The sequence below is a fragment of the Artibeus jamaicensis genome, unplaced genomic scaffold (genome assembly GCF_021234435.1).
Source record: "Artibeus jamaicensis isolate MK-2021 breed Jamaican fruit bat unplaced genomic scaffold, CSHL_Jam_final scaffold_833, whole genome shotgun sequence".
Classification (NCBI taxonomy): domain Eukaryota; kingdom Metazoa; phylum Chordata; class Mammalia; order Chiroptera; family Phyllostomidae; genus Artibeus; species Artibeus jamaicensis.
The window spans coordinates 8240908-8265942 of NW_026522056.1; the positions used below are offsets into that span (position 1 = coordinate 8240908).

At 50.1% G+C, this 25035-nt stretch overlaps 1 protein-coding gene across 13 annotated transcripts in view; it reads left to right on the forward strand.

The window, feature by feature from the left end:
* Positions 1-14322: 14322 nt before the first annotated feature.
* Positions 14323-25035, forward strand: part of FGFR1 (fibroblast growth factor receptor 1) — a 47629-nt gene continuing 36916 nt past the window's right edge. For 5 of the 13 annotated variants that reach the window (XM_037166961.2, XM_037166960.2, XM_037166959.2 and 2 more), the window contains exons 1-2: positions 14467-14716; positions 22818-22996. In XM_037166961.2, coding sequence (XP_037022856.1) covers positions 22906-22996 — 91 coding nt within the window. In that variant the 5' untranslated portion in view covers positions 14467-14716; positions 22818-22905. Of the gene's footprint in view, positions 14408-14465; positions 14717-15240; positions 15316-22817; positions 22997-25035 lie in introns of those variants that run through there. The other 8 variants (XM_037166965.2, XM_037166966.2, XM_037166967.2 and 5 more) reach the window with 6 other exon arrangements.

Consider the following 25035-nt stretch of genomic DNA (forward strand, 5'->3'; position numbering starts at 1 on the left):
TTTGATCTTGGACTTCCAGCCTCCAGAGCTGTGGGAAAATGGGTTTGTGTTATGTAAGCCATGCAGTCCGTGCGGTGTCTACAGCAGCTGGAGCAGACTACAGCAGCGCGCACACTGCCATTTGCACAGCGCTTCCACGCGGTTTCATCTACTCACTCGTCATCAGATACTGATCAAGCACATCCTGGGTCTAAGGGCGCATTTCATTGTTAAATCCGCACCGCCATCGTTTGAGTCAGGAATAAGTATCTCTATTTTTTAAATGAGGTATCAGAGGCTCACCGTGTTTGGGGGCTATTTGATGGCGAAGGACCAGAAGGCAGCATGTGAGGGGCCAGAGAAAACTCGGGCAGATACAATCATCATTTTAAATAGTGCAAGACTCTGTTATGTGGGAGAGCCCATTTTTCTTTATGGCCTGAAGGGATAGGACTACAATGAATAGGAAGAAACATCAGGAAGACAAATGTCACGTGTACAGAAAAAAAAACCTTGTCAGAGTCGGGATGGTCTGAAGGTGCAGCAATATGTTTTGAGCATTTGAGTCGTCCCTATAGAAGCTGGACGGCCACTTTATGATGGACAGTACATAGGGGGATGTGTGTGCAGGGAGTGAGGGTCAAGCTTCAGATGTGTGGTTGGAGGACATGATATTGAGGGTCCCTCCCTATCCGGAGAATCGGCGATGTCTCTGAGACCAGGTGACCGGTAGGTGGTGGGCCAGGAACAGACCTGTCTCCTGGATTCAGATTCTCTAGTCTTTCCACCATGCGAAACTGCCTCTAAACAGATTAGTGGCAGGACAATGAGTTCTAATGATGATAGCCTTCACCCAGCGGCCTGGGGACAGAGCACAGTGACAGAGAATTTATAACTTTTGAAGTGAGAGAATTATTTACTTTCTCCTTTTCAGAAGTGTGATCATAGCCAGGTAAGTAGCAAGAAACACAAAGCAACAAGCAATTGAGAACTTACGAAGCACCAGGTTTTTTGGGTGCTTTATCATTATTTAATTTTTGCATTCACTCCAGCTGTAATATTATGCCTTATCCCCACTTTACAGGTGTGGAAGCTGAGTCTCAAAGAGACTAGGAAACTGTCCAAACTTGGGAAGCTAAATCACAAAGTGACCTTGACCACATTCCCTAACCTCAGTATTTGAGCCAAAGCCTGCCTGATTCCCAAGTCCACAACTTGGCATACCTAATGGGTATCAGAATGCAAAAAGTTTGGATTTTTATTTCTGTAAATCCTGACTACTGTCTTTTAGCTCTAAACCCAACATAAACAAGTTGCAGAGAAAAGGATTTAAATGCCAGGGGGGCCTGGAGGGCACTTCCTTCATATTCTCTGATTCAGAAAATGACACTTCCTCAGTCCCAGGTGAAGTGTGATGCTTTGAGCCCTGGCTTCTGCCCAGATTGCTGCCCTGAAGCTCCTCCATAATGAAACTTTCTCCTACTATAACTCATGCTTCCTTCTGCAGAGAGGATGCTCTCCACCTCCCTTGCTGAATGGTTTTATTCCAGAAGAGAGTAAGGCCTCTTTCTAGCACAATTTCTCCGCAGAGAAGGGTCTACCACCAGCCACAGCACAAAAGCCCGAGTGATCTATTCGGTCCTCACTGATCTGCAAACTGGGCCCGAGAGCCCTTTAAGCAGAATGGGGAGTGCTCTGTGCTCTTCTTCTCACATTTTTTTTTTGCCCCAAGGCAAAATGTAGAACTCAGTGTTAGTCTGAGCCCCACCCTCCTTGGTCAGGACACTGCTGCTATGGTTCCCTCAGACGTTAACAATACAGAGGGGGAGGAACTGGACTAGGTCTTGTTTTTTTTGCTCAGGAGCTGCAGGGCTGGATGAATCCACTCCCCGATTCAGCAGCCTGACAGAGAGCAGAAGCTGGGAAGGTTCCACAACAGGAAAGAGCCTTCCCCACTTTCTACCAGCCTTTCTCTGACTTTCGGGGCCTTCAAACTCCCTCCTCCATGTCCAGAGTGTTAGAATCTCAGTCCTTCCCAATACAACCTTGTCCTAGGAATAAAAAATAAGGAATGGTCCTCTTGAAGCTCTGGGGTTTGCTAGGACTAGGCTTTCCTCTCATCTTGACTTTTGCTCCCAGAATCCTTCCCTCCCACCTCCTAACTCCAATCTGCTGTATTATTCAACCCATCTGACCTTATGGAGCTCAGAAGAGAGTGCATTGCATTGTTATAGATAATAGGCCCTAAGCGGTGGAGAGTAACAGAACAAAGGGAAGAAACAGTTTTTTTCCCTCAGGAAGTTTAATTTCGATTAGGTGAGCACAAAGCTAAACCAGTTAAATACAGAATTTATGAGCCAGCGTGAGGCACAAAGCTGGTCTACTGCAGGTCTGCCAGGGAGCCCTGCTCAGCCTGAGTTTTATTCCAGCCTTTTAGGGATGGCTTTGTGGGGGGCCCAGCTCTGAGCTGCCATGAAGGGGAGTGTGGGCTGCTGTCTGCTTCCTAAGGGGAGATGAGGTGCACCGTGCAAAGGGGCAAATACAGAGGGAGCTGGAGCTGCTAGTTAGAAGATAGGGACCAAGGCTCTAAAACCAGACACAAAGAGAGAGGGCGAGATCTAACAGGGGGAACTCATGGCACTTTCGGGATCGTTCCACAGGCCCATTGCTCGAAATCCCCTGAATGGGGGACACTGATGTAAACAGGCACAGCACGGCAGAGGCGGCTGACCTGCCCCATGACCTTGGACAATTCCCTTGAACCTGTGTTCTCACCTGCGTTGGGAAGGGGTCAGATTTGATCAATGATTCCTAAATTTTGGACAGTCCCATTTACTAAAAGTTTACTAAAACTTTTCATATTGCTAAAGAAGAATATTTTTAAAATATTGCCATCTACTCTTACTATCAGTTTCCTAAAGAAAGCATAGTTCGGTACTGAAAGCGGAGAAGAGACATAATCTCAGAGTGCTAGGGAGAGCCCTTTAAAAAACATGAAAAAATCCACTACATGTGAGTATAATCATAGTTATCTCACTTCGCTGCAGACTATTGAATGCTTCATCACAGAGGAAAACCAGCTCGAGAATTTGGGAACTAGCAGATGACTCCAGAGGAGCTTCCTGACTCTGAAAATGCCATGATTTGAAGTCCACCTGGGCAAGTTACCCAGCCTCCCTTGGTGCTTTCCAAAGCCTGAAGCATAGTGACGCCCAATGAACGGTCGCTGCTTCGCTCTGTGGCGGTGGCTCTTGATACCTGGAAGGCAAGTTATCATTTCCCGTCTTCAGACATCATTTTTCTCTGCCTCCTGAGGTATAAAGGAAGCTTCCTCTGGAGGTCCTGTCACTGTGACTGGTGACTGGTGACTGGTGGGACGTTGTAGGCATAGAGCTGAGAAATGCCTCTTCCCCTGGAGGCAGTAAGTCACTCAGGAGGTGAGTTGGAGCTCATTCATTTTGGACACCATTGCAGCACTTGTACGTGAAGTCGTCTCATTAATAGATACTGGATTTAATTTCCGTGCTCCGAGATCCAGAGATGCTAGCTAGGGTCTACACAAATGGAAGTAGTCGGATGTGCACAGTTTTAATAGATCCCCACCCGAGGGAGGCTACAGGCTCTGGAATTTAGCTCCAGATCAGCCAGGGGGAATGGAGGCATCCTGCCCTCTTTCTGTCATTTTGGTCACAGAAACAACTCAGGGAAAGCTCCCTACATAGCCCCAGGAGCCTCAGGCAGGGCGAGGGACAGCTGCCCAGGCTGGGCCAACTGAACTGCGGTGGAACTTTCTGGAGGAGCTGTTGTCTGGAGACAACGCAGCCCGTGTGACGGGCACTAATCAGCCCCTTCTGCAAACCCACAGAGGCCCAGGCACCGAGACTCCCTGTGAAGAGGTCTCTCTCTTCTCAGCAGCGACCACTCTGTGCGGCCACTCCTCCCTCATTCCCCTGCGTTGCTCTCCCTTCTTTTCCTTCCTTTCTTGCCATCTTTGTCTTTTAGCTACTTGAATGCCCCTCTTCCCTTTTGACCTCTTTCTTCTCCTCCACACCCCCTATTTCTGTTTGTCTTGCCCTCTTAGACACAAGATCGCCCTTCCTTGTGCCATGCGGCAGCCCTACTCCTGGATTTTCGAGCCGAACGGCTATTCCTTCACACACACACACACACCACCCACCCCACCCCCATCTCTCCCTACCCTGCTACTTCCATTCCATGGAGACTGCTTTTAAATCATGCTTTTCCTTCTGCTGCAAGTGTGGGGAGTCAGCAAGGTTTAGTGATTGAAAATGAAAAGCACTTGTAATGTCAGTTAATACCAGCTGTTGCCATTCCCTCAACTTAGTTTGAGTTCCCCCAGGCACGAACAAGGTGGCTTCTTTTTTCTGCCGTTAAGAAGAATCCCAAAGGTCTGATCCAAGAGGTGCATGGTGAAGTATGTTTTCCTCATTTCCTTGATTTGCAGTGAAAAGGGCCATGTGTAGCCATGGCTGACCCAAACATGGCCACGAGGTCACATTTAAGATACCTCCTGGGTGCTGTCCCTACAGCTTGGCTGGTTGGCTCGGGGCAAATGATCTGTCTGCAAGAAGCCCCACTGCTGAGGAGGTCCAGCCTCCGCTACTTAGGCTTTTCTCCACCATTCACCCCCCACACCCATAGCACCTCTTAGGAACCAGAGCTGTGACAAACTCGGCCTTGATGAATGGGGACTGCAGGGCTCTGTGTTTCACAAGACATGGTCAGGAAGTACTGAGGGTCCTCTTTAGTTCACAGGTAGATTCCTGGAGAAAGATTATGCAATTGAGAAGGGACGGATTGAACGGGAAGAAGGGCAGCGGGTCCCACCCAGGAGGAGAGAATTGAAGCAGAGGGCAGAAGTCAGGGCCAGGAGCAGTGTGGACATTCCATAGGCCGTAGGACATCCTTTAAAAGAATGAGCTTTACCTCATTCTTCTAGAGCTGGCTGCAAGGCAAGACGAGAAGGCGAATCTGAGGCCAGAAAGTGAGAGAGACTGCCAAGGAGTTATTGAGAAAAAGAAATTTGAGAATCACCAATCTCCTTCATTTTCTTGATTGCTCAGGGTTGGGTTTTGTTTTTTTTTCTGCCCTGCCTCAGTTACTTTTTCCTTGATATCTGTCTTTATGAAACCTGGGTACTGTGGATTCATTCCAGGATGAAGCACTGAGTGGGGACAGGGGCAGATGAAGACCACTGATGTTGGTAAACAAGAAGAAGGAAGGTAAAAGAAGACGCCTGCCCCTGTAGGCCCAGACTGGGACAAATTTGGGCGATAGCTTTAAACGTGCACAGGAGATTGGCAAGTCCAAAACCCACCCAGCCTCCAAACATCTGAATTGTAAGCTAGACCGTCGTGCAGGGCTTCTGGCCCAGGGCTGACTTTTCCCACAGTGCACAGCAGTAGCTCAGGGGAAGTCGGTCCACAGTTAAGGGCGCCTACTGTGTGTCGGATATCAGGCCCGGGGCTTTCGATGGATGTGTTTTCTTACCTCCTCATAGTCAACCCCAAACATGCACTTTTCAGTGGAGGAAGTGGAGACCTAGAGAGGCTGCTAAACTTGCCAAGGTGACAAAAGAAAAAACTCAGATGCTGGACCGACCAGTGCTTCCCTCGTGTCAGGGGCACATTGGAAAGGCAATGAACCAGAAGGCTGAGGGGGGCTCTGCTTCTTCTGCATTTTTGATCAAGGCTAGAGAAAGTCTCACTGAGTTCCCCCAACCGGCTTTGGAGTTTAAATAAAAGGCCACCTGAAGCAGAAAGAGGAAAAGGAGGGCAGGAAGGGGACACGGCTGCCCCCCAGTCCCAGGACAAAGCGCCTTCGGCCAGGGCCAGGGCAGCACAGCCTAGGGGCTGGATGCAGTCGGGTGCGCTTTCATTGTCCTGGCGAGTCCCCGGCCATTCCCGGTCTGTCGTCAATATTCTGGTTTTTTGCTGCCACCAACACGCGATAATCTGATCTGGGAGGTAAGAAAGGGAGTGGAATATCTGCAGAAACAAACATCATCAAATGTCCTGGCTCCCTTCCCGGAGCTTCAATAAAAATGCAGGAAGGAGGAAGCCTCGGAGCTGAGTTTGCATCAGCAAGTCTTCCCCGAGTCTCCGTTTAGTCATTAGTCGGGGACTTCGTAGCTTTCGGCGCTGATTGCCAGGGGGCTGCTGTGGAGGGTGGCCCTGTGGGCGGAGGGGCAGGCTTCCCGACAGGCCAGGACACAAAATACGAGTTGGCTATTTTCTTCCTAGATTGCCTTCCTTCACCCCCATATCCAACCTCATTGCAAGCTCTCTGATTGTTTTGATAATGTTTACTGCTTTTAAAACCTTGGTTTGGAGTCACAGCAGCAAGCGCAGCTCTAATCTGGGCAACTAGTGAGTCGAATATGCTCTTGGGAAGGTAACCCTGCATTCATGGAGGTGAGCATAGACTCCATAACAGCCAACAAGAGTTTCTGGTGAAACTAAGCTGGCAGTGTAGTAAAAACCAAACCACGTGTCTAAGAAGAATTCTACCTCTTGCTTCTCTCCTCCAAACTTGGAAAAACATAAGGAGATGGAATTATAAGCAGGCAGAAGTAGGGGGTATGGAAAAAGATTAAAATGAAAAAAAAAAACTTTGAAACATACCTAGCAGAACTCACATTCGATTTGAAAGATTCTTTCCATCTCAATTCTCTGTGGGCCTATTCATAACAGAGATATGGTTACTTAAAATACAGTTTCTGCACAGGCTGGTTCAGTCTCCTTAAAAATGCCTTCCATATTTTCACTAGCCCCTGCTTCGGGATTGAGTCATAATTCCTGACCAACACCTCCAACAGGACCAGTTGAACTTGAGCAGGGTGATTTTAAAACCTACTGACACCCCTTAAGTGACACTGAGACTTGGGCCCACAGGTGTCAGATTTCAGCTCTTTTTCCCTACAAACCCCCTCTCTACTCCCCGCCTCCCCCCCCCCCCCCAACGCACACAGAGTCACGAGATCCCACAAGGCAGAACTACTGGCACTGGTGTTGATTCAGGCAGATAAGTAACAAGTTCTCTTTAAAACACACACTCAAACTGTTACAATTCTGTTTGGTGTGGTTTAAACTTAAAAAAAAAATAATTGAATTTGTAAAGAAAGAGTGGTTTTAAATTCCCGTCTGCAGACACTGTTAATCAAGAGCAGCCTGTTTTCCCAAGGTCAAGTGGCTGGCACGCAGGCCCTGGAGTCAGGCTGCCTGGATGTATAGGTGGCATCCCTAGCTGACCACCTGTGGCTCTAGTGAGCCTCTCTAAGCCTCGGTTTCCTCACCTGTGAAACAGGAGCTAAAGCAGTACCAGCATGTCTCCTTGCGCTTCGCTTTGTTGTGCTTCACAGGTGTTGCATTTTTTACCAATGGAACCAGCAAAAAGCTCGTGACTCACTTCATTGCAATACTCACTCCACTGCAGTGGTCTGGAACTGACCTTGCCATATCTCTAAGGCCTGCCTGTATCAGTCTCATTGCCGTGAGTTGTAAATGCGATGACCTGTGCAAAAGTGTCCAGCAAGGTGCCAGCTCATAGTGAGCATTCTTTGAATATTAGCTATTATGGCCACAAAACAACACATTTTTTTAAAAGGGCTCAAGCAGGAAGATCGAATCTAACACTGCTGTTTGTGTTTTCTATACACTTCTTAGAAAAATAAGTGCATGTGCTTGGAAACCTATCAGGGGCAAACAAATAGCTTCAGGAACACCGCAGTGAATTTGTAGCCTCTATCTAGCCTTAGTAAGAAACTTCCTGGAAGACCTAAGAAGACCCAACACCCATCCAGATTGCTTTCTAGATAGGCCTCAGAAATCCACCCTGGCTGACTCAGCAGAAGAAACAAACGCCTAGAGAGAGGCCACCTCTTCAGCTGCTGACCAAAGTCATGTCTGGCCTGCAGGGCATTGTGGGAGGGGCAGGCCTCTGACTCAGGCAGGCTTCACAGAGAGGACATGCGTGTGTGTGTGTGTGGGGGGGGGGGGTCCAGCCCTTGCTGAACCTGAGGCATGGTTCCGTCAACTGAGATTCCAGATTAGTTTCCCTCTCATCTCTCTCTCTCTCTCTCCCTCCCTCCCTCCCTCTCTCTCTCTCTCTCTCTCTCTCCAGAGGAAGGGCCATTTTGCAGAGGTTGGTTGAGGCTGTGGTTGCTGTGAGTGAGGACTTCGGAGTGCCTTGTGAAGGCATGAGAGGGGCCACTCAAATGTTGCCCAAATGGATTTGCATCTGACAAGGCAACTCTTCATGATGTCCCTTCTCGCTGAAAGATAAAATCCTATCACTCAGGGTATGTTTGTTTTTTGTAAATATACCATCATTATGATTCTGTTGATCAGGAAAGTAGGCGCCGGGGTGGCTTTGAGCAAACTGGAAGAAGGTGCCCCTTCCTCTGGGCAGATGTAACGCTGCAGGCCACACACAGGTCTTCAGCCCCTGACGCTCTTACACAATCTGCTCAACCCTCCAGAGGATCCTGTAAACAAACACTCTCCTTGCAAAACATTCAAACGGTACCAAGGAATGTAAAGAAAACCATGATAAGCAGTTTGGTTAATAGATCTTTGTTTTGTTTAAAACAGTATAATGAAGTTAATTCAATTGGGAGGGGGAATATATGTAGGTACAAGGTGAAATTGTTAAACAGTGGCAAAGGTGTAGTGAAAGTCCCCTTCCTGTCACTGAACCCCTGGTCACTCAGTTCACCAGCTGTGTGTGTGTGTGAATTTCCTCTAAAGTGCTCTGTGCATAGATTAACATGTATGCCAATAGGTATCTGTGTGAGCGTGTGCCCGTTTTACACAAGTGATCTCACGTGCAGAGTATAGCGCTTCTTACTCTTCCCTCTCCATGTTAGTACGTATAGATCCTTCTTATTTCTTGTAACAGATGGGCAGTTTTGCATCTACAGATGTACCACGATTTATTTCACCAAGTGCCCTGTGGACCAATCAGATGGTGGGTGTGTATACTGTTTTCTGTGTTTTGCAGCCACAAACAAGACTGTAATGATTATCATTGTAAATATATGCACAGTGTTCCTAAACATCTGCCAGGACTTCTGGGTTGGAGAGTCTGTAAACTATGTACCTGTGAAATGTTGATAAGCATTATCAAAGAGGCTATCCAATCAGCACTTTTGCCAGCCAGAGTTTCGAGTGCTGGTTCCCGACCCTCCTCCCCACCCCTCTCCCGCCCTCTCCTGAAGCTTTTATCTTCTAGTCTTTTAAAATGCATTTCTGCCTTTTTTAAACTTATCTGGGAGAACACCGTCTATTTTTAAATTGTCTTCCTCTCTAACGCCACCCATTCCCGCCACCCATTCCCGTATCACCAAAAGTTCTTAACAACCCAGGGGTGTCATCTGCAACTCTGTTAGCATATCCTTGGATGGAATCCACTTCAAAGTTGAATCTTCAAGTACGTCAGTCTGACCCGAAACTTTGATCTTTGTCCCTAGGCCGGGCAGAAGCCTAGAGAACTAGGTCCCCTATTCCTGGGGAGTCCTCAGAAATGCAAATTGTCCACTGTCCTGCTACTGCCACCTCTGTCACCTTTGCAGTCCCCAGCACAATGTTTTGGATGAGAGGCTCGTACTGGGAAAGGATTTGTAAGTCGGGGTCAGAAAGAGGGAAGAGTGTAGAGAGCCTTGAAGAAAAGCAGAAGATGAAGTGGAGTGCAGTGAGCCTTCTGAGCGGGTCTGGAAGGAGCCATGCCTGCGAGGAACACTGAGGTTTTATGAACCTTGTTAGTTTCTCCATATGTACTGTTTTCCCCTGTTTTGCAGTAAAACCTGTACATAGGTTTTCACAAAAGTGGCTGATTTTCGTGGGGTGTCAGCAAGGAGGGGGGAGATGAGTGGGAAAAATGTCTTTTTCTGTAGCTGGTCTTGGAGAATCCAGAGGTGGGGGCCGTGAATGGGTAGTAACACTGCAAAGATACCTGGAGAGCAGGTTCCAAAAGAGATGTCCCAGACCAAGGAAAGTTCCTGCGCTAAAATGTAGCAGCAACGGCTACCATTTATTGAGCACATACTATGTGCCAGGCACTGAGGTCACCCCTTCAGAGTAAGAGAACACGGAAGCTTCAGCACTGCACATGCACTCTCTAGTCTTGCCCTCCTTGATTATCCCAGGTGAGCCTGTCATCGCCTTTCCCGATCTCTTTGGCCCAAACGCCCTGCAGGTGCCCCTGGTTGGGGCATGATTTGCCATGTTTGGTCTCCTCCACCAGACTGTGAGTTCCCCAAAACTGTAGCCTTGTTTCCTTCATCTTCGGATTTACGGTGCCTAGCGCAGGGCCTGACACATGAGAAGTGCCCCCTCTCCCCCCTGTCATCCAAGGCTCAGTGAATAAATGTTGCATTAGGGCCAGACAAGCAGAGCTGCCACCTGGAGCTCCCTTTCCCACTCCCAGTTGGTAGGAGAGAGTGAAATGTTATTTACAAAAACACCAAGCCAAACAAGGCCCTCCCTTCCCTTATATGCTGAAGCTGTGCTGAGAACAGCCAGGGGTCACCAAATGGCAGCCAGATGGTAACTGACTGCTGCTCCCTAACTCCAGGGGCCTGGGGCAAAAGGCTTGGCTGCCCACCTGCTCCCAGAGACCTGTGAACATCCACTTTGTAGGGCAAAACCCAGACACCTCCCTCCTCCTGAATCCCTCTCTGCAACCAGCGCTCGGAGCAGCTGAGCCTCTGCTGTTGGTTCCTACCAGTCTGAGGGACCCCCGAAGCTGTGTGGAGCCGCTCTGTGGCCCACCTCGCCCCAGTGTAGGTATCGCTTGCCTCCCCCTAATTCTTCTGTAACAGGGAGTGTTAACTCTGCAGTACCAACGCAGTGTAGCAGGGTGGGAACAGCTGGGCAGTGGAATAGCTTAACTGAGATGGGGCAGGGAGCACCAGCAGAGAGGAAGAACTCTGAGGGCGAAAGAGTCTGCAGGAAGAGGGAAAGGGCTTTCTGCAGTGTTCCCAAACAAAGCAAACCGATCGGGCTTTGGGGAGAGCTCTGTTTCATTCAGCACCAGTCCCCTCCTCCCACAGACCCAGGAGGCAACAGGCCCCCAACTGGTTATCAGGTCCTGCAGCGTGAGGGCTTTTGTCTCCCCCTCCGACATCTAGCTGGCAGGGCAAAGGGCCTACAAATCCTCCCTGACCCTCCCAGCTCTTTGTTATCTCAGAGGGAAGATTACATTTCTGTGCGGGGAGGCAAGGTGCCAGGAGGCCTCAGAGCAGGACAGAGGCAGGCAGAGCGATTGTCTGACCCCCTCTGCCTGGGGCTGGTCCGACCGCCTTGGGGATGCCCTCCCTCCACCGGCCCTGGCAAGTCCCAAGTGGAGGGTCCGCATTTCAGACAGAGGAGGGAGAGGAGCAGCACAGAAGAGGGGCGAGGCTGGATGGAGAAAAGCAGGCAGCTCTCAATTATTTAGGATCCTTGTGTGTGTTCTGAGGATGTCCTGGGCCTTCTCTAGCTTTCTCACCTTCTCCATTCCCCTGCCTTTGGCTGCACCCCTAGAAAACTGGGTGGCAGGGGAGAACTTTCAAGCTGGCCACTTACTTTCATTTCAGTTTCTTGCTAAATCTATAGAGAAATTCGTTCAGCACCAGGTCTAGGGCCCTTAACACCAAACAGACGACCATTTAGATAATTCTCTTTCCTTTGAAATCAAGGATACATTCTTCAGCCTCCTCTTTTGGGGTTCAAGTTCCTCCTAAAATGCTTCTAAGTCAAAAGAGAAAAAGAGCTGGACTTTAAAAAATGCGAGAAGAAGAGCAATATATCCTCTTTTAGTAATAAAGCGAAATAGTAAAGTGTTAACATTGAATGCTGTATTTTCCATGGCTTGTCCTTCCAATCATATTCCTTTGAACTGTATTTTCTCCTCTGCTCGCCCTCATCAAATTCATCAACAGCAAATACATGTGAACACTTCCTGAGTAGTCCTGAGCTAGGTCAGATACAGAGAGGCGGTCCTTGCCTAGCACAGTTTAGCAGCTAAAGAGTGAAAGAGGCAACGAATGAAGTAATGTTCCATATGAAGTCAGTGAGACACACCAGAAGGGACCAACAGTGCAGGGGTTGACAGCGAGCGCCTCTCCCAGGGTGAGGAGCATGACTTTGGCCTTCTCTCAGGCCTGCAATGAGCATTGTGTAAAATGAAGCAGCCCCAATGTGTGGGCAGCTTATATGGGAAAATATATCCAGAGCCTGATCAGGAGCTGAAGGTGGAAGGGTGGAAAGAGAGGCTAATAGGGGGAATAACCCTTAAAACAATGGCTGAAGTTCATTTATTCCACAAATATGTGAGTTCCTGACTTTTATTTCGTTTTAAATTTATTCAATCATTCAATAAATATTTAATGAATATTTACTCTTTCATCAGCCAATAAACATTTATTGAGCTCCCACTGTGTGAATGACACTGTGGGTTCCTATTCCTTCACCTGCTGGTCAAATAGAAAAATAGCTTAGAGACTTTTCCCTTAAATTTGGGGAGAAGGGAGTGTTCTGGTTCAGTATTCAAGATTCCACAACCTCATGAGTTTATGCAGGATGAGGGGCAGGCCCTGCCTTAACCTACGTAGTGACTTCTATTTGCAAAACATTTTTGGTGCAGTGACAGCTGTTGTTTTACTTAATCTGATCCTTGTGACAACCTTGTGAGGGAGTCCCAACCAACTGGGGGTAATATGTAAACAGGTCTCAATGTTTTTCAGAGGCATGATTGGAATAAAATCAAGGCTTTCATAAGTAGGAGACCATAATGAAGGTATCTTTCATACCTAATGTGACATGCTTCTCACCCTACCAGGGTTTCTCAGACCTGGCACCAGGGGAGTTGTAAAAAAAAAAAAAAAAAAAAAATACAGACTCTTTGCTCTGTGCTGGGACAGGCTGCATCCTCAGGTCTGGGCAGGGCCAAGAATTTGCACTTTTCAGAAGTTCCCAAGAGCACTCATGTCCATTTGGATTAGGGAACCAGAAGATTATACCACTCTATGGAAGAATCCGGGGCAAAGGACGGTTTAGCCACTTTCCCTCGGGTTCCATTGAGTATTGGCGTGTGTTCTGGGTGGGCTCTTACTAATTTCCAAGCCAACACCACCCCTCAATCCCCCCCACTCACACTTTGCTGCCAAAACAGTAATTGTAGGCTAGAGACTTCTGGAGGCCAAGAATGGCACTGCAGAATTGACAGAATGCAGCTTCCCGTGGACCACAAAACCTAACCTACCTGACTGGGAAAAATGAGATGGGGGAAGGGTCTGAGGAGGAGATCACCTTCTCATGAATAAAAACTTTGCTTTTATTGATTGATTAACTCAGTATGCCAGGCCCTCATTTAATCCTCAATTCTACATAGAAAGTACTATTATCCCCCTTTTACAGATGAGAAAACTGAGATACAGTGCAAGAAAATTATATCCCTCGAGGACACAGTCACACTTTAAAGTCCGTGCTGCCATGCATGACCTCAGGGCGACAGCGTTTTCTCACCTCACCCCCAAACTGCTAATCTGTCCACTGCCCGAAATCGGGGCACCCTGCTAGGCGATGCTCGGATGGAGGGGCAGCCGCTCACGCAGATGCAGTCCCGACTGCTGGAAAGGAGCAGCAGAGCTCCGGCAGCTCTGCCCGCTCCCCCCTTTTCCAGGGCCGAGCCTCCAGAACTACAAAGCCCAGCAGGCAGCTGCAGGGGGAGGAGGAGGTGGGACTAGAGTGGGGTGGGAGTGAGAGAGCGAGCCTCGCGCCTCGCCGGCGCACAGCGCTCGGAGCGCTCCTGCGGGCATTGGTACAGCGGCCTCGGCAGGCAGCGGCGGCCAGCGGGAGCCTGAACTGCTGTGCAGCCGCAGCGCGCGGAGGAGCCCGGGCTGTGCGGGCAGCTGGGCGGCAACGTCCAGACTGGACCCAGACTCTGCTTAGCGCATTGCGGCGACCTCGCCTTCCCCAGTGGTGAGCCCGCGCAGCAGCTGGAAAGCAGCGGAGACTGAGGACTTTTCTCTGGTCCGAGGGGCGCTCCATAGGGCGCACGGTTCCAGTACTGCAGTCGGGCACGACGCGGCGCCGGGCCCCCCCCCAAAAGAGATGGAGCCCGGGCTGCAAGAAGCCTGAGCAGTCGCGGGTCTGGAGAGGGGGGCCACAGGGTCTGAAGACCCCAGGCAGCGGACGGAGCCCTCCCCCTGCCCCGCCTCTGGGGCACCAGCTTCAGCTCCATTGTTCCCGCCTGGACTGGAGGCGCTGGGCCCTGAGCGCCACCGGGAGTCGAGCGCCGGCAGCGGGGCTCTCGCGGCCCCGCCAGGAGCCCGGGGGCGGCGGGCCCAAGCTGAGGACGGGAGCGCCCGCCAGCCCGCACAAGCCACGGCGGACTCTCCAGAGGCGGAACCACAGCGCCTAGTGAGGTAAGAGACGCGGCGCCCCCAGATCCGGGGCGGGCTTGGTATCCCGAGCGGCCCCCGGCACTGGAGCCTCCGGGCTGCGCGCTTCCCCCACCGCAGCTGGTTCGGGTAGGGCGCCTCCGTCCGCGAGTTACCCGCCCCCTCCACCTCCCGGCTCCCTCCCCAGCGCTCTGCGCCCCCCTTTTGTCTCCCCTGGGTTCCCTCCGCTGGCTTCGCCCTCTGCGCCCCCGCCCGCGCTCGTCCCGCCGCTCTTCCTGCCGCCCAACTTTTCCGCCAACTCGCACCGCGGAGCTGGCCGGCGGCGGCCCTGCGGTGAGTCCTGGGGGGACGGCCGGGTGAAGGCGGCCGCGAGGTCCTTGGACTGGGGAGGAGGGCGGGAGTGGGCAGCGAGGTGGGGTGTGTATGCGCCGCATTCCACTCCGTCTCATTTTAGCCCACTCGTGGGAACTCACCCCGGTTCAGCAGGTAGCTTTGGATGGCATGCTAAAAATCTGGGTGTTTCTAAGTCCTTTATCACCTCGGAAACCTCCGGGGTAGACGTTGGGGGTGGGTGGGGGCCTGAAGAGGGAATGATGTGGAGGGTAAGTTAGCTTCTTTCCGAAGCGGTTTTAACTCTCATGTCGTCACCAAATGGCTGAATCTGCGTTCGCGGAGCGAGAAAGGAATTCCCTTTTCCAGAGGGGCTTGTCTTCCACTCAGTCCATCTCCGAAAGGGTCAGAAGTTTGGGGACTGGGAGGGCGCCCAGCGGGTGGCTAAGCTCTCCGCCGGGGTCTGGGGGAGGGGAACGTTCTGTTCCAATCTGGTTCTGGGAGGTGGGGGAAGGGACGAGGGTTTTGTCCGGTGCGGTTCCCTCGGCAGCGGTGCATGTTGCTTCTCAGGCCCAGACTCCTCTGCTTTCCGCTCTCCTCCGGTAAGGTTCGGGGTTGGGAGAAGAGGGGCTAGCGGACCCTCGTTAGCGGAGGAATTTCTTGACGGCGTGGATTGAGTTCGGGTAACCAGTAGCGTGCGAAGGCAGCCAGACACCTTCGGCAGAGGGGGTGAAGCCTGCTTCTCCTTTCTGGGCCCAGAAACTATTAGCCCACTTACAAATTTCTGCGGTGTCTTTCTACCCCAGTACATCTCCCCCCATTTTCCAGACGCAGCAGCCGCATCTGGTCGGCTTCACCCCCGCACGGGCACACCCGCAACCACGTATTAACATCCCTCTTCCTCTCTTCTCCCAACCCCCAAATTAGAACTGGAATTCTTCAACTTGTCCTTTCCACCTCCCTCTTTAAAATTTCTTAAGACTTGAGGTGAGGCGTTGGAATTTGAGAAGGAGAAAAAAAATTACTCTGGATCCCAAGTTGTTTAGGATCTGATGGTGGTGGTGCTTTCTAGGTTGTGCGGAAAGAGTCGTCGTAGAAAATGAGGGTCAAGGTTTTAGGGGTGGCACCTGCGAACGGCTCATCTGCTGGAGACGAGCTCTTTGGTCATGGGTCTGACCCTGAACTGGCCCGCACAATGGAAGTTTCTGGTACTAAAGTATTGCTTCTTGTCCCTTCGGTTACAGCTGGGGCAACGGGAGCATCTGACCCTGTCCCGAGCTCGCTGTCTGGTCTCTGGTGCCGGCGGTGGCGTCACGCCTTTTCCATCCTCTTGGGAGCAAGCCCGGAGCGTAGTGGCCGGCCGGGGGCGTTGAGGGGGTTGGGGGGGGGGGATTGTTGCAGCCACAGGCGCTCCCTGTGTTTTTAAACAGTTATTTGGACTTCATACCCCGGAAACTAAAGTGGGACTTTTTACCATTTAAATAACGGCTACAGTTTTGAAAGCAGAGATCGTTAAGGTTTTTTTTTCATCATGTCCTTTGAGGTAGGAGAGCACCTTGTGGTCCCAAGTTGCGGGAGAGCTGGTCTCTCTCACCCTCTCCTTTCCAGTCTCTTTCAAATTGAAAACACTTCTCTGGTTTCTCCTTTGGGCGGTAGTTTTGGAGGCTGTAATGAAATCGCACTTTCTCTAGACATGGTAATTAAAGTGACTGTTTCCTCCGCAGATGTGCCCTGCCCTTTGCACCTCCGGACCAGCGCTTTTTTTGGAATACCATCTAAACTGTAGAACCTCAGCCTTAAGACTGTTCAGCAGAAAATGGCCATTTTCCCCCGTTGGCCCAGTCTCCTGGTTTTCTCTGGGAGGCTCACTGAAAAGCTATGCAGCAGGGCCCCGTGGGACCTGCCTCCGCCTGGCATATAACCCCCAAGCCTGGGTCATCTCCCTTCCTTTCAGTGACTGAGGGCGAGGGGGAGAGCCACTGACGACCTCTGTCCCGGTGGCCTGCTTACTTAATGACTTGTTTACATATTTCCCCCCACTTGGTTGGGAGAAGCTCCAGGGCTACTGCTGACCCCAGAGGAGCAGCAGGTGTTTGGGGACGAGGAGGCTGGTGGGCCCCGGCTCCAGCTGGGATGGTTGTATCCTGCATCAGTGACCAGCTCCGGAACGTATCTGTTGCATTTACTGTTAGTCATAGCTGAATGTCAGCTTTTTAATGAGGGCCATCCAATGGATAGTCACTCGAATGAGTGTGCTTTCACTGCCTGCCTTTATCACGCTTGCAGAAATGCCCTCTTGGAGGCTTTTTCACAAATGGGGTTTGGGCCAGAGTGGGCACTACTTCCTATGGTTCCCAAGTAGTCTTGGGTGCTTCTTTATCTTGGCCTCAGGCCATGGAGGATGCTAGAAAGTTCCGTTAGGCGCCCTAGAATAGAAAGGAAAGCAAAAAGCTCAGAAAGGAAGAGAGAAGGAGCCTCGCAGATGCTATTTTCCCACCCCTCCTGTGGGAGAGGATTAGAGTCAGTACCTCCAGGCACCATAAGCCTGGGCTGGCTTTCTGGCTTTCTTTTTTGGGCTCCAGAGGGCAGGAAGATTGAGTTGAGCATGGCCATGGGGACCAAGGCAAGTCCATGGGTTTCTGCTTTGAGTTGTGTGCCTTTTGCTTGTTTTGGGTGTCAGCCTGAAACAAGACTCCTAAAATAGGCGATTTGCTCCTGTGAGCTTGGGGTTTTAGCAGCGGGCCCCTCCGAAAGCTTTCTTCGTCTTGCCTCCCGTTTTTTAATCTCTTTCATCAAAATGGCTGTTAGTTAAGAGCTTCCTAGGAAAGTTGGAGCCTGTTGCTGCTGGAGGAAAAGGCGCTGGAGAGAATTGATTCACGCATCTTGTTCTGAAGAGGCCTCACGTCATTTGAGTTTAATTTCCTCTTGGGAAATTTGTCTTGCATTTGTTTTCCTGAGAGCTTTGTAAAAGGTCTGACTGCGCCAGGGACTGGTGGGGGTCCAGATACAGAGCTTTAGAGAAGATTCTGGTGCTTCCAGAGAGGATTAAATATCAAGCTAGGATATTTGCTTTTCCCCTCTAAGGTTGCATTTACCTTAAACAGAAACCCTCTCCTTTCCACCATCGCCCCTTGTAATTAAAGGAGCTATGTTTGGTCCCCGAGTAAACAGCCCTCACCTAGGAGCGCAGCTCCAAGAATACAGTGGCGGTCCACTGGTCCACCCTGTCTTCAGTGGCCAAGTTTCCTGGAATGTAGTGGAGCAGTCAGTGTTTCGCTTATCTTTTCACTTAACTTTTTATATACCTCAGTCCCAAGGACATTTGGGTACTTCTCACAGGGACTCTGCCTTTTGAAGTTAGTGTTTTCCTTGGCCCAGCTAAAACTCTGCAGGCTGAGCTGCGTGGCTTCATTCAGGTGCTTGGTAAGTACTTGCTCTGCCACTCTCAGCAGGGGGCAGAGGATGCCCCTTTTCCTTTGGGGGAAAGCGACCATTTCTGTTAAGCCGTCTTATTTCTGTAATATTGTGGTATTATTCCCTCAATTCTGAGGGATTGAACAGTGTAGAAAATGTCCTAGTTGTTAAATTTTGAAGGAGAGCTTGTCTGACTAAAAGGACTACTTGGCTGTCGCTTTTCTCTGGCGTTCTCAACCTCTTTTGTATGTATCTATATCAGTTTCTTTTCAATCAGCCTTTCTTTCATTCATTCATTCATTCACCCAGTTAATAAATGTGTCAGCATCTGCTGTCTACATATTAGGTGCTTTGCTAATGAAGCCTAATCAGGTACAGACCCTGCTGTTAAGGAGCTTGCTATCCCATGGCGTTTTGTAAATTCAGAGGGATGAGGTCCTCAGCCTGAAGGCCAAGAAAGGCCTGTGGCTTTTTGAGGTGGGGCTCAGAGAGTGAGGAAGCCGGGCCCATGGACGGTGGAGGGAAAGGCAAAGAAACACTTGGGCAGAGTGTAGAGGTTGCCTAGTGCGGTGCTGCCCCATAGAAATACAACACAAGCCACTTGTAACCACATTAGAAATTAAGTGAAAAGAAACTGGCAGAGAGATTTACTCACTTATTTTAGAGAGAGGGGCAGGGAGGGAGGGAGAGAGGGAAAGAAGCATCCATGTGAGAGAGAAGCATCGATTCGTTCCCTTTCTTATGCGACCCGGACGGGGTGCTGAACTGGCCACTGTTTGTGGGACAGCACTTCACCAGCTGAGCCACGTCGGTCAGGGCAGAGTTAATTTTTGTTGACTCATTTGTGTGTTTCGATTCTGACAATGTATTTAATTTAGCCCAATATATTCAAAATACTGTCATTTAAACATGTAATCAGTATAAAAATTATTGAGTTACTTTACTTTTTTAAGACCAAGGTTTCAAAGTCTGCATTCTCTTTGTTTCTAGTGCACCCCAGTTCGCAGTAGCCACATTCCAGTTGATCCACAGCCACAAGTGGCTCGTGGCCACCGTATAGGACACTGTGTCTACAGTGTGGGGCTTGAAGGTGGATAGTGAGAAATGCCTTTGCAACGGTAGAAAGTTAGTGTCCTCCTGCTGCCAATTACCAAAACATCCTGAGGGTGCCCCCAAGGACTGGCCCTAAGCATGGTGTTTGTAATTCCTTGTATTGGGTTAGGACTTAAGAGAGAAGAAAGCAGGTGCCCATTTGACCCTCATAACTTGTGCTGTAGACAAGTCAAAATTTTAGCACCCTCCAACAAGTGGGAAACTGAGGCTCAGAAAGTTTCAGTGATTCTCCCAGGCTGGTAGGGTCATAAATGGAAGGGCAAGGATTGATTTGTTAACTTTTTCCAAAAAAAAAACCAAAAGAAAAAGACTTGGCCCTGAACTCATAAGCTAGTTTTCCTTACATCATTTTTGGACAAGGCGATCTGATGGTCATAAAACCTTTACTCTTAGAATTCAAGAGAAATGCCAGGTTGTATATTCTAGCCCCTGCTTTCTCACCAGCCACTATCCCATCTTACATCGAATTAGTCCTGAGAGAGGAGAGAGCAGGTACTTCCACTCGCACTGCCCATTGGCCCTCAGAACCACCTTTGACATATGCAAGACAAATACTTCAGCCCCCTCATCAAGTGGGAAAGCGGCGGTGTGTGTCTGTGTGCCCCGCCCCATTCCCTAGTGAGGACCTCTGTGCCCAGACAGAGTGGGCTGCCAGTCCCAGGAGACCTGACATTTCAGAGAGGCTGATGGTGGCACTGGCTGCAGGGTCTCTGAGGAAGCTGCTGTGTACACCTGTGAGGCTGTGGGTCACATCTGTCCAACAGTGAAGGAAGGAGACAGTTTCCGAGGGATTTTAAGAATTCGTTAATTAGCTGAATGAGAAGAGGGTGAGGTAAAGGAGAAGGCGGCAGTCCCTGGGTCCCAGGCAGTGTGTGGACTAGTGGTTTGTGTCACTTGTGTTTTCTGCAAGGGGGTGTGTGCCCACTTACCTTCTCATTCCAGGAGTTGGTGGCAGACAGAGGCCGGGTCCTCTTAATATCCTTTGGTTTACAGATGTGGGACTTGAGGCCCGGAAGAGAAGCAGAAGGAGAGACATTTGCAGGGAAACCACAAGATTAATTTGAAGTGCATTGAACTTGAACAGTCGCTGGCAACCCACACCTCTGAGGAGGTGGACAGGCTTTTCAGGGGATAGATTGGTCAGGTGGTGATGGAGGCTGCCTGTCTGCTACATTTGAAAACAAGCTAAGCTTCTCAAGATGGCACCGCCCTTTCCCACGGGATACTAAAAACTCATTCATTTCTCTAGTGGTTCCGGTGGGGCTTATGTTCTTAGTCTGCCTTTTGGGTGATAGGCCTGCATTGGTTGGTGTGTCTCTGAGATCAGTGAGATGTGGAATGTGGTTTAGGGATGTTCTCTGGCAAGCATCACTTCTGTCCCAGGCCAGGGATCATGTCTCATTCTGTGTCCCAAATGGCACATCTGTGAGCTGCCTCCGAGGGTCTTTCAACCAATGGAATCCAGGACTGAGGCTTTCCCAGAGTTACCTTGGATCTGTCCTTATCTGCTTGGTTTCTCTGTGGCACAAGGATGCCCTTTGGAGAAAATAAGTTTGCGTCAGATAGAGTCAGGTGCGAGCACCCCCTAATCCCCCCCCCCCACCTTGTTCTGCAGCATCTGAAAGCCTGGGTGATGAAGAGTTTTGGTGCCCTTGCTTACCAGCTGCATGTCCTTGGGCAAAATGCTTACCCTCTTAGAGTCTCAGTGCCCCTGTGGCATAAAGGGGAAATAGTTTCCACCCCTCGTAAGTTTATATGAGGAAGAAATGAAGTCTTGTACTTGCCAATTTTACCTAGTACATGCTTGGCATGTAGGGGGTATCCAGTAAACATTTGTTCTGGTCTCTCTCTTCTAGTCCCTTTCCTGAATTTAGGAAAGTAAAAGAAATAATTTACTTCTCCTTTGATTTGAAATCATTAAGCGTTTTTAGGAAAGCCTTGGAGGGAGCTAGCTAGTAGTAGCACATTCACACTCCCACTGGCAAGTGCGTGTGAATGAAGCCAGGACTGGTGGGGGGGAGGGGTTCTGCCAGCGGAGACTGACTCACTCACAGGGCCCTGGCTGGCTCGGGGGAGGCAGGGCTGGGGCACCACATTAGGGCATGTTCCGGGGGAAGTGGCTTCTCCGAATAACTTGGATGGTGCCCTGGAGTATTTAGGACAAAAGCCACCTGGAAGATGGAGATGGTCGCCCCCCTGTAGCCCAAACAGTGCTCAGACAGTCTTATCACTTGGTAAATGTTTAGCAGCAACAACCCCTTGTTCCTTAAGACCCCAGGGGGTTGTCTTAAATTTTACCCCTCCAGACCCGAGGAGGGTAAAGGGCCTGTGCTTTTAACCTGGGCTGACACGAGCCATCTTTGAATGAGCCCTAGCAAGAGCCCATTGGCTTTTCAGCATAAAGCCCCCCACCCGCCCTGGATTCATTTCTTTTTTTTTTTTCTTTATTTATTTTTCGAGAGAGGGGAAGGGAAGGAGAAAGAGTGGGAGAGAAACATCAATGTGTGGTTGCCTCTCATGCATCCCCTGCTGGGAACTGGCGTGCAACCCAGGCATGTGCCCTGACTGGGAATCGAACCGCGATACTCTGGTTCGCAGGCCCGCGCTCAATCCATTGAGCTACGCCAGCCAGGGCTGGATTCATTTCTATTGGGCATCACCTGTCACCCTTCACGTGGAGGAGAGGACTGGACTCACCTCATGGCTTCTCACTCTGAGGCTCGTTTTAAGGATTTGGTGAGAGTTTTGTTCTCTCTCTGAGAGAAGCTGATAGAACCAGAGATCCCTGTGATGCATAGTTTTTGAGATAAAAAGAGAAGAGCCTGGAGATCACTTTTTTCAGTTTCCTCACTGCACAGGTCCAGAGACGGTCAGCATCTCATTCCTCATCCTTGGCTTAGTCCGAGGTTCTTCATCTCTCTTTACCCCACAACAAACTGTTGGTTTTGTCCTGGAGGGGGTGAAGGCCTTTTATTTTTAGAAAATTTTATTGATTGATTTTAGAGACAGAGAGAAGTGGAAAGAATGAAACATCAATCTGTTGCTCCACTTACTTACGTATTCATTGGTTGCTTCTTGTATGTGCCCCGACGGGGATCAGGGATCGGACCCACAAGCTTGGTGTATCAGGACGACACTCTAACCGACGAAGACACCCAGCCAGGGCGACAGTGGAGGCTGCTGCAGTCCCACCACACTCTGTGGAGCCACTGCCCATGAAGGGGCAGAACCACCTGGGACTTTCGTAAAAGCTGTTTGCTTTCCCAGCACAAAAGATCTTGCGCTTGTGCCCCAGAAGTTCATGATTATCCCAGCAAGGCTCGTACACAGCCGCACTCAATAAATACACGTAGAACTGAATTAAAGCACTCCTTTGTCTAAGTGAGGCCTGTAACCTTGAATTCAACACTGGCAAGACCACAGTTCTCTTCGCTGTGCTTTAAGGACTTACAGCTTTAAGCACCCTTCTAAGCAGGGTGACTGACTGCGTGATTGCTTTACCTTTTTTTTTTCTTCTTACTCGGGCTGCCTCCTCCCCCCATGCGGGTCCTTATAAATGTTTGTTTTATTTCTGCAGAGTCAGCTTGCAAAGGAGAATCCAGCTCAGGGCAGAGTCTCCATGGAGGTGTGGAGCCTTATCACCGACCTCTAACTGCAGAACTGGGATGTGGAGCTGGAAGTGCCTCCTCTTCTGGGCTGTGCTGGTCACAGCCACGCTCTGCACGGCCAGGCCGGCCCCCACCTCGCCCGAACAAGGTAAGGCACGGGCTGAGGGTCAGCCGGGACTTCTGGGCCTCAGAAACTGGGGGGGGGCCGGGAGGGAGGTGGTGTGTTTGGAGGTGACGTGGTTGACTGGGAAGGCCCCCACCTCAGGTGGAGCAAAGGTCTGTTTTCTTGTAGGAGAGAGTCCCATGATACCTGGTCGGGTAGGGCCTCATTAGAAACACAACCAGCTTCATGAGAGGTTGGGTCATGAAGGCTGGTGACATCCATTTGCCAGAGGACACATGCTATGGGAGGTTTTATGCTTTTCTCTTCTAAAAAAAGAACTTTTGATTGGGACCCAAGAGCCGGCTTCCTAACCTAGATGAGTAATGAAATGGGGCTGGGTGATACCGTGGGCGGCGTGGGGCTTGACCTATGAATCTGGGTTTAGGACTTCTGTCAGGCTCCAGGGGGTGTTGAGGGATGTGGGGGCTCGATAAGACTTCTAGCTTTCAAAGTGGTTCCGAAGACACATCCTCTGTGGGGGTCGGCAGTCACGGCTGCGTGCTCGCCTCTCTGCCTTCCTTGACCCCATCGCACAGGCCCTGTCGGGAGGTCTGCTGAGCCGTTGGCTTTCGGTACATGCTGCTGGACAGATTTGGAAGAGATCGAGTGCCAGGGAGTGTGATGGGTCACGGGAGCCGAGAGAGCTACGGCTTGTTGGGAATGCAGAGAGCTTATTACATTAGTAACAGGAAGGACCTGCCCTGCTGCTCGTGGGATCTGTTAGAGTTGTAAAAACCCTTCATGGAGATCACAGGTACAGCGTACCTAGTGGCTTTCGAGAGTCTTTAAGAGCTAACGATGGGGCTTTTCTGCTGCCAAAGGGTGTGCGGCTTGTGATTCAGTGGCTGGTCACCAAATAGAGAAGGTTGGCAGGCAGTGGGTGAGAGGCTCATGTGTGCATGTGACTTGGTGGCTGCGTTTGAAGAGCTGTCCTTCTCAGCTGTCAGGACCTATTTAAATGATACATGATGAATGAGAATGTTCGTCCTCTGTGAGTGACGAGGACGGAGGAGGGCCAGGTGTGTGAAATGTTCAAGAACGTGCACTGACGGGAGCAGGCAGACTAATGTTGCGTTCGGTGACAGAACTAAAGGCAAGACCTGAGCTAGACATGCCGGGGACCCAAAGCGGGATGGGACCGTCTCTGCCCACAGAGAGTCTGGTGGGGGGAGGTTCAGAGGCATCTAAATACAAGGTCGGCCATGTTCACACCACACAGAGGAGTTACAACAAATGCTGCGTGCGTGCAGAGGACAAGGCGAACAGGGAACGTCAGAGATGGGTCTGGAGAGACAGGCAGGGGTTTGGAAGGGCGTTCCAGGTGGAATAGCGTGAGTGAAAGTACTAAGGTAGGGTGTGTAAGGTGTACAGAGGACAGTTTATCGGGTGACTGGATAGGCAGTTGTGGAAAGTAACGCCCAGAAAAATCGGATTGAGTTATGAGCACAGGGAAGGCCTTAATGCCCTACTAAGGAAATACTTAAATGGGTAGATGCAGGGAGTTTTGAAAAGTTTTGAGCACGTAGCAATGTGATACAGCTTTTAGAAAATTGTTAGCCAAATTTGGCTGGATGAGAGGAAGAAGATGGACCTGTTTGAATTTTGCTCTACCACTTAATAATTGTATGACTTGCTTTGATAAATTACTCAAAGACACTAAGCCTTTGTTTGCTCGTCTTTTTTTTTTTAAGCTTTTATTCATTTATTTTTAGAGATAGGGGAAGGGAGGGACAAAGAAAGGGAGGGGAACAGCAATGTGTGCGAGATACATTGGTTGCCTTTCACATGCCCCCAACCAAGGACCAGGCCAGTAACCCATGCATGTGCCCTGACTGGGAATCGAAGCAGCCACCTTTTGTTTCGCAGAGATGATCCCCAACCAACTGAGCCCCACTGGCCAGATCTAGTTTGCATATCTTTAAAATGGGAAAAATAATAAAGGATTAAGTAAACTAATCCAGACAAAGCACTTATATATAAAATGTTACTAGCTGCTACCACTACTGTCTCCAGAAAAAGAGGTT